This window comes from Cibotium barometz, chromosome 65 (assembly GCF_041138505.1).
Source record: "Cibotium barometz isolate CiBa-2024 chromosome 65, ASM4113850v1, whole genome shotgun sequence".
Taxonomy (NCBI): domain Eukaryota; kingdom Viridiplantae; phylum Streptophyta; class Polypodiopsida; order Cyatheales; family Cibotiaceae; genus Cibotium; species Cibotium barometz.
Genome location: NC_141110.1, coordinates 27,267,454 through 27,275,506, shown reverse-complemented (window position 1 = coordinate 27,275,506; position 8,053 = coordinate 27,267,454). Strand labels below are relative to the sequence as shown.

Genomic DNA, 8,053 nt, shown 5'->3' with positions numbered 1-8,053 from the left:
ATTTATTTTCAAGAAACAAGTCAAAACCCATGAGTAAACAAATCTCATGATTAGCTAGAACAAAGGTATTGAGAATGGAGCCCATCAATACCTTTATTCTAGCTAGAACTTAGCTACAACAAAGGTATGGATAATGGAGCCCATCAATACTCAACAATAAACATTCTTGGAGGATGGGAGTCAATGCATAGTTTAAGTGGGTGAATGTTCCTCACCATGTAGACATGCGCTAGAACCTAGGACACTTCTAGGAGTACTTCAAATGCAAAAACTAGCTCGAAATTGTGATGCAAAAATCTAGCCATAAAAGTAGGCATAACCAAGTCCTAGAGTCTCAGAGTGTAATGATGATTTAGCTTTTGCAAAACACATTGGATGATTTATGTGATTTCACTTCTAGGAGTACTTAAAATGCAAAAACTAGCTCGAAGTTGTGATGCAAAAATCTAGCCATAAAAGTAGGCATAACCAAGTCCTAGAGTCTCAGAGTGTAATTATGATTTAGCTTTTGCAAAACACATTGGATGATTTATGTGATTCTTTTTGCACCCCATACGTTGCCTCCAAAAGCTACATTGAATGTTTTGTAAATTGTGAGACCATGCTAGACAAAGTGGAAGAAGCACTTAATGTGATGGCACTATTCTAAAGCTTCTTCTTCTTTTGGTTTGCCTAATGCATGTTTGATGCCAAACGTAAACAAAAGTAAATCTCACTTCTAAGCTTACAAGGGCATAAAAGGCATAAAACACCAAGGGGTAAAGGTACTAAAGTGGAATGTGGCTGATTAGTTCTAAACTATGGAAAAGATGGGTGTGTGCAGTGTGGATATTCAAAGGAAATGTTTGTATCCAAAGCCTTGTGCAAACCTACATACACATTGTGGGATTTGTATGTATCTTTCCCTCGGGAGTCAAGAGGATTGAGGGGGGGGGGGGGGGGGGGGGGGGGGGGGTAGCCCAGCAATGGTAATGGCTCTTGCCCTACACCGCCATGGTGCGGGTTCAATACTCACCCCTCCTCCCACATGCCTAAATGGGGTGTGGTATGTCCCTTTCCTCACTAAAAAAATAAATTTCAAAAATATGCCACGCAATAAAAAACAGAGTCAAGAGGACAATATATATGTAACATAATATATAATATATATACACACACACACTAGGTGAGCGGTATACTCTTGAGGCCCGAGGCTTGGAGGGAGGTTGGGTGTAGGGTCTAGCTGCTGGTAGAGCCCGTATGATCATGGAGAGGGGTCACATGGTGACAACCAATGACCGTGATGTGGGTGGCAGAGCACGGAGCGAAGTCGCTATCTGAATGAGGTGAAAGCACACAAGCAGAAGAGGGTGGGCATGTGAGGAAGCTCACGTTGGTACTGCCTCTCTCTCTCTCTCTCTCTCTCTCTCTCATTTACACGCAAACGCAAGCCCTTGTGTGTTGGGGGCCAGGGTAGAATCTAGATTCTCTGACCTCTCTCACTAGAGTTGGGCGGCGAGCTTTGTATAAACAACCAACATATTGCGTGCTTGCTTGGACTGATGGGTGCAGGCTGTGCACAGCTCAATATTGCACGCGGCAGCAGCAGCACAAGCGCCCCCAGAAAAGTCCTGAAGGAAGAAGAACCTGGAAGAGGAAGAGGAAGAGGAAGAGGAAGAGGAAGAAGAAGCAGGAGGTGCCTTAGTCTTTGCGCCGCAAGAAATATGCTGGTCGGACGCATGAAATCTCCCCGGTATTTAGGCCGATCTTCCTTACAGGTTTACCCCAGATCCTTGCATGATGAGTGTCTGCGCGCTTCCACCAATGAGTATATATATATGGTGCCAGTCTTGCATGAAATTACACACAGTTACACAACCAATCCTTACGGTTTGTATCGTACCCAATGGGACCATATTTATCCATTTTGTTTTACCATCCCCAAATTATTATCGTACCATATATTTATACATTTTGTTTTACCATCCCCATGAATTTGCCTCCCCCAAAAAAATTAAAACCGGCAAAGGCCCCGCATGCATCGAGAATCAATTTAATACCAATCGGTACTCCTACTACAAGACATTAATTTAATGCATTATGCAATTTCGGATCACACGTTTGGGCCAATGTCATTGCAATTTATTTAGTTTGTCTCCGCTTTTGTCTTGGAGTAAATTGACGTAAAGGGGAAGACCTCAAAATAAAGGCCACAATTTAAAGTTGATCGAATTGATGTTGTTGAAGAGAACTCGTACATTATACATATGCTTTGTGCTCATCAACTCTAATTACAATTTCCAAATAGCAAAGAGCTTTGCCCACTTGTACTAGGAAGACTTCTTTTACATGTGTTCAACTAGGATATGTGTCTAGCTTGAGGAGCTTTAGTGACCATCTAAACAAGATTGTGCATGAGTTGTCCCAATCCTGTGCAAGCCCCATTAGACAAAGCTCGAAGATAGACTTCACCTCAAACCTATGTTGACATAGCACACTTGCACACACGATCTTATCTGAAGGGACGATGGTTGGCCACTTGAGGAAATGTGTGGGGGCAAAGCTTTTTGTGCATAATAGACTATGGCTCCAAAGTTTATGATGCATGTGTGAAGGAGATGAGCCACCTATTGTGTGTGTGTGGGTGTGTCTCCGGAAAGCAAAATTTAGAACCCATCAAAGTAAAGGCTTTTGCTTTTTAAACCCATCAAAGGAAAGGCAATGCATATAGTAACGAAGATTTAGTGTTAAAATTTTTAGAAAATACCAAGATTATAACTAAAATGTACAATTTGAGTCCATTGAAACTCAAGACAAGGGCAAATTTCATTCGGGGATATTTTTTGAAATTTTGGGAGAGAAAAATACACTACAAACCAAGTTTTTAAATTTTGATGAGATTGTGGGATGCTAGAGTATGTTGCAACATTTTGTGAGAAATTGGCTAAGCTCTACAAGGCTAGGCTATTGTGAGCTTGTTATCTTCAAATGTTGGGAGGTCGTGCATATTATTGTGAGATTAAGTGGGCTTTTTGGTGAAGCACGCGTTGAAGGTTCCCGGGAGCTGGCCGTTCTTGCGGATGTGATTGGCACGCTCTCCCACACGTGCGAGTTGCTCGGCTTTGTGTGCCTCTGCGGTTGCTCGCATTTCCTGTGCTCGCCTCTGCGCCGCCGACAGCTTGCCCAGAATCTTCTCCCTCCCTTCAAATCTCAACTTCTCTAGCTTAACCTGCACACAACAATAATTAGCAGTCATTATTAACCAAATTAAAGCCCATTAACCCAATCACTACTTCAATTCACTAGCAAAATCACTTGCCGCCATTTTTTCCGAACAAGTCACTAAACTGGATCTTCAGTTACCTCTAGTTTTCTCATCTCTGCATCTGCTTCGGCCCGTTGCAGACTCTCCCAAGCCTCAATCTTAGCTTCTTCTCGCTTAAACCTGCAAAATTTCAATAAATTGCTTAGTGGAAAAGGAAATTAAAGAGCATTCATTGCATGCAGGGGAGGAGAGATTAGCAGCATGATTAGTTGATAGCTTGAGATTGTCGGGGGGGATGGTAACGCACTTAGCGTTGTGTTGGGAGGTCGTGCATATTATTGTGAGATTAAGTGGGCTTTTTGGTGAAGCACGCGTTGAAGGTTCCCGGGAGCTGGCCGTTCTTGCGGATGTGATTGGCACGCTCTCCCACACGTGCGAGTTGCTCGGCTTTGTGTGCCTCTGCGGTTGCTCGCATTTCCTGTGCTCGCCTCTGCGCCGCCGACAGCTTGCCCAGAATCTTCTCCCTCCCTTCAAATCTCAACTTCTCTAGCTTAACCTGCACACAACAATAATTAGCAGTCATTATTAACCAAATTAAAGCCCATTAACCCAATCACTACTTCAATTCACTAGCAAAATCACTTGCCGCCATTTTTTCCGAACAAGTCACTAAACTGGATCTTCAGTTACCTCTAGTTTTCTCATCTCTGCATCTGCTTCGGCCCGTTGCAGACTCTCCCAAGCCTCAATCTTAGCTTCTTCTCGCTTAAACCTGCAAAATTTCAATAAATTGCTTAGTGGAAAAGGAAATTAAAGAGCATTCATTGCATGCAGGGGAGGAGAGATTAGCAGCATGATTAGTTGATAGCTTGAGATTGTCGGGGGGGATGGTAACGCACTTAGCGTTGTGTTTAGCGCGCTGTACATCCTCCCAGGCGGAGGCTCTGGCTTCCAGGATGTTGAATTTGGCATTACGATGAAGCAGACGATCGTTACTTGCATGTTGATAATCATAATTAGCGGTTAAGCAGGTAGTCTCGTCTGGATCTTCCTCTAGTAGCCAAGTTGACGAGGTTCCGAGGGGAAGGTCACGCGCGAGCTTGAGCTTAGCGAGGTGGCAGCTCTCGAGCTCCAGTAAGTTGAGCTGCCCGGTGCAGGCGCCCTTGGAGGTGGCGGCGCTCCGCTTGGCGTGGCATGAGACTGACCGCCTGGCCGGCGTGTTGTGCCTAGGAGGCGACGTTTTCTGCTGCGCGGTGACAACGCTGTTGTCGGGCGAATCGCACCTGCTCCACGCCATCGGAGTGCTCTGTGTCGCCATGTCCCTCTTCTTCTCCGCCTCTGTGCCTGCTTCTCTCATAGCGGCATATGCACCCGGGCTTCCAAATCCCAGCTTCACCTCATGAACACGATTTGGGTGCTTGTCTGCAATCAACGCCCAGCTGAAGCTGATTAAGTTACTAATTACCAATCAAGCTCAAGTAATCCTCACTTAAAAACGACTTTATAGCAGCTAATCGCCCATGAGGCTTCACTAATTTACACTTGAAAACCCTTCATAGCAGTTCATTACCCATCACAGCTAATCATCCCTTAGGATTGTGACTTATCCACTGTGAGTTGCAAATTACCCTACGTGACAGATAATCACCCAATGGGCTTCAATAATCCACAGTATAATCACCCATTAGGCTTCCTTAATCTACATTAATTTAATCACCCTTACGGCTTCACTGATACACACTTTAATCAACCACTAATCCACACTTTAATTAACAAAACCGGCTTTCACAATCCACGTTTTCGTCACCCATCAGGCAGCAGGCTTCACTATCCCACACTTAATAAATACCCTAAGATCAAGAAGGATACCTTGCATAGAAGCCTCTGACAACTTCTTTGCAGCTTGTACAGCCAGCCCACCAGCTTTTCCCAGCATCACCTCATTAATATTTTTTGGAGCTGGTGCTTTCATAAGCCACCTCCCTGCATCATCCCACTTTGATGGCAATCCTTTCCATTGATGATGACCTCCACTTGCGTTGATCATGTTTGTGCCCCTCTTGGGATTATCGTCATTAGTTAGTGCATTAATCTTCTCGTAAGATTGCTCCCTTTGTACCGAACCTGTAATTAAAACTATGGGATTAGTGAGCTTTCATGAGATTGGACCACATGGAATCAAGTCATTAGAGTATATACTTTAAGATTAGTCAGCTTACAGTAGCTTAATTATCTGAATAATTGAAGATAAATCTCTATACCGGTTTTGTTTATTGAAGGGAAGAAATCAATCAAGGAGTCTTCATCTTGATCTGATGAAATACATAATTACAACAAAGTTTATGGTTAGTCTACATTTTATTTGCTTGGTTTTGTGGGAAGAACTTTAAGTATACTTTACCACTTTACCTCTACATAAGATGGAGAAGCCCTCCTCTTGATCAGTACTGGCTGATTCTGTGTCGAAAGTGTGATCTTCTGTGCAATCTATTTCCACATGCGGATGTGGGTCCTCTTGCAAATGAAACCACCCCATTCGCTTTGTAAGGCACGGTTTAATCATAGGATTAAGAGACTTTGATTTGATTAGCGATTCTGAGGCTCCTACCTGATTAAACTGAATTTCTCAGTCAATCAAAAGCGCTCTCTCTCTCTCTCTCACTCACACACACACACACAGGGGCAGGCAGCGAGCGAGAACACCCCTCCCTCTCTCTCTCTCTCTCTCTCTCTCTCTCTCTCTCTCTCTCTGTCACACACACACACACACACACAAACACACCCAATTCATGATAATCAGCTGAGAATCTAGAAATATTACCTTCACCAACTCATTGGAATTCCTTAGAGCAATATTGTCGTTATTGTACCCCGAACCCTCTTGTAAATGCTGATTACGGTTTAATACTGGGTGTTCCATGCTAGTGGAAGCTGAAGAAGGATGGCTCATCATAGCACAGTGCGCATTGATGACCGAGACTGGACTTTCATCTCCAGCTCCCTCCACCTCCGCGGAGAAATTCTTCAACCACATCACTTGTGAACAGCTCCTAGTGTGAAGCTGCTCAGACGGCCGCACCTGCGCCAGCTTACTGATCATGCCGGTGTACGGGGTGCAGCTACTAGATGGCTCTTGTGCTTAGCTTTGCTGGCTAGAGGGTTGACCTAATTAGTTAATTATGCCATAGCTGGAGGGATTCAGTGCAGCAAATTCTTTAGAGGAGGAAGTATTAAAAGTAAGCTGGGGGAAGGTTGGCGATGAAGCCAAAATGATGCCTTTGCAGCATGCCAAATATGATGATAAGCTAAAGCTAGGGGGCTGGCTGTGAATTATGAAGAGAGAGAGAGAGAGAGAGAGAGAGTTCTCTAGGCCTCCATTGCCGCCACCAGTTATCACACACCCACACTAGCTGGCTAGCCCACCTTCAAATATACAAACTTCATGAGCCCACACAACATGGTGAACGGCACGAGGGGGGGAGAGCGGCTGAAGAGGAAAACAAATGTGGGTGAGTAAATAAAGCCCAATACGCAACGTCTACAAGTCGGTACACACGAACTTCGTTATAGACTCCATGATATATGTATGCCTAAAGCCATGGAAAAGAGAACAAAATTAATTAAGTTTAAGACTGCCTTTTACTTTTCTCAACTTTGCCTTCATTGTGCCTAGAGAGAATACCACTGGCTAGAGTAGAGTATAAGATATGGAGTAAGAAGGAGGCTATGGAGGAGCAGACACCTAAAGGGTTCACTTCTAAGATTGTATTGGTGGCCGGTTTGCAGCTGGGTTATCATATTAGATGGGATCAATCATCTTTTTTGTGGGAGGATGAGAGGTGGGACCAGATCTGTGGGCTGTTAAATACTGGAGAGCTACACTAGGTTTTTGATGAGATCTTATATGATTATGAGGCATTTGTATTATACGAGGTGGACTGTTGTATATGTGGTTGGATAGTATATAAATATAATTATATTTTTCAAAAAAAAAGAAAAGCAAATTAACACCATGAAGAGCTATTTGTATATAAATATAATTATATTTTTCAAAAAAAAAGAAAAGCAAATTAACACCATGAAGAGCTATTTGTATTTGCTTGGTCCCTTATATTTGCTTGCTTTTGTCTTATAATTGAAAATTATATTTGCTTGCTTTTGTCTTATAATTGAAAATTGAACCCTTCCATATTCTCTCATGAATGGAATTACTTACAATAAATATAACGGAGTCAATCAAGTAAAATTTTCGTATTAAGATGCCATTCTTATGTTTAATTGAGGTCATTCAAGCCATCATTGCTTCATCAAATGTTTGGATACAAGGATTCCTAACTTTGTTACTCGTCCTTTACTCACACCCATCTATATTGCTACACATACTTAAACATGATGGTGTCGACCAAAGTTTGAATCCATCATGTTTGTGATAAACAAAGAATCCTTTTCTTTCCATTGTAGAGCTAGACATTGGGCATATTCCTTTCCTTTTTGCCTATGACATGATTCATGAATGAAACATGCACTTAATGTGCAAATCATGTAAAGTCCAAAGAAAGCACCTTAGTGCACTAAAAAGAAAGTTAAAAAGTGTGTTGTATTGTTCATGGATACATTCAAGAAAAGAGGATACTTATTGATTTTGATTAAACTACTTCCAATACCAAAGATTGGTAAAAGTAACTCCATAAGAAGCATCATGTCCACATTGTCACTTAATGCATTTCATTTGCATAGAAACATATCATTGATATGTTGTATGTATCTAGAAGCAAACACAAACACACATTTGCTGATAGTGGCATACAA

General features: G+C 42.6%; 1 protein-coding gene across 2 annotated transcripts; it reads right to left on the bottom strand.

Annotated features, from left to right (window-relative positions):
* Positions 1-2,796: 2,796 nt before the first annotated feature.
* LOC147603120 (uncharacterized) lies at positions 2,797-7,043 on the bottom strand. 2 transcript variants are annotated; one of them, XM_086797044.1, is made up of 9 exons: positions 6,066-7,043; positions 5,654-5,852; positions 5,506-5,556; positions 5,114-5,368; positions 4,144-4,666; positions 3,935-4,016; positions 3,552-3,800; positions 3,343-3,424; positions 2,797-3,208 (listed from the first exon to the last, which is right to left on the bottom strand). In XM_086797044.1, exons 1-7 carry the CDS (start codon positions 6,342-6,344, stop codon positions 3,591-3,593), a joined length of 1,599 nt encoding a protein of 532 aa, XP_086653170.1. In that variant the 5' UTR covers positions 6,345-7,043; the 3' UTR covers positions 2,797-3,208; positions 3,343-3,424; positions 3,552-3,590. The 2 variants fall into 2 exon arrangements, with proteins under 2 accessions (XP_086653170.1, XP_086653169.1); XM_086797043.1 differs by having other exon boundaries at positions 5,654-5,861; positions 6,066-6,792.
* Positions 7,044-8,053: the final 1,010 nt, after the last annotated feature.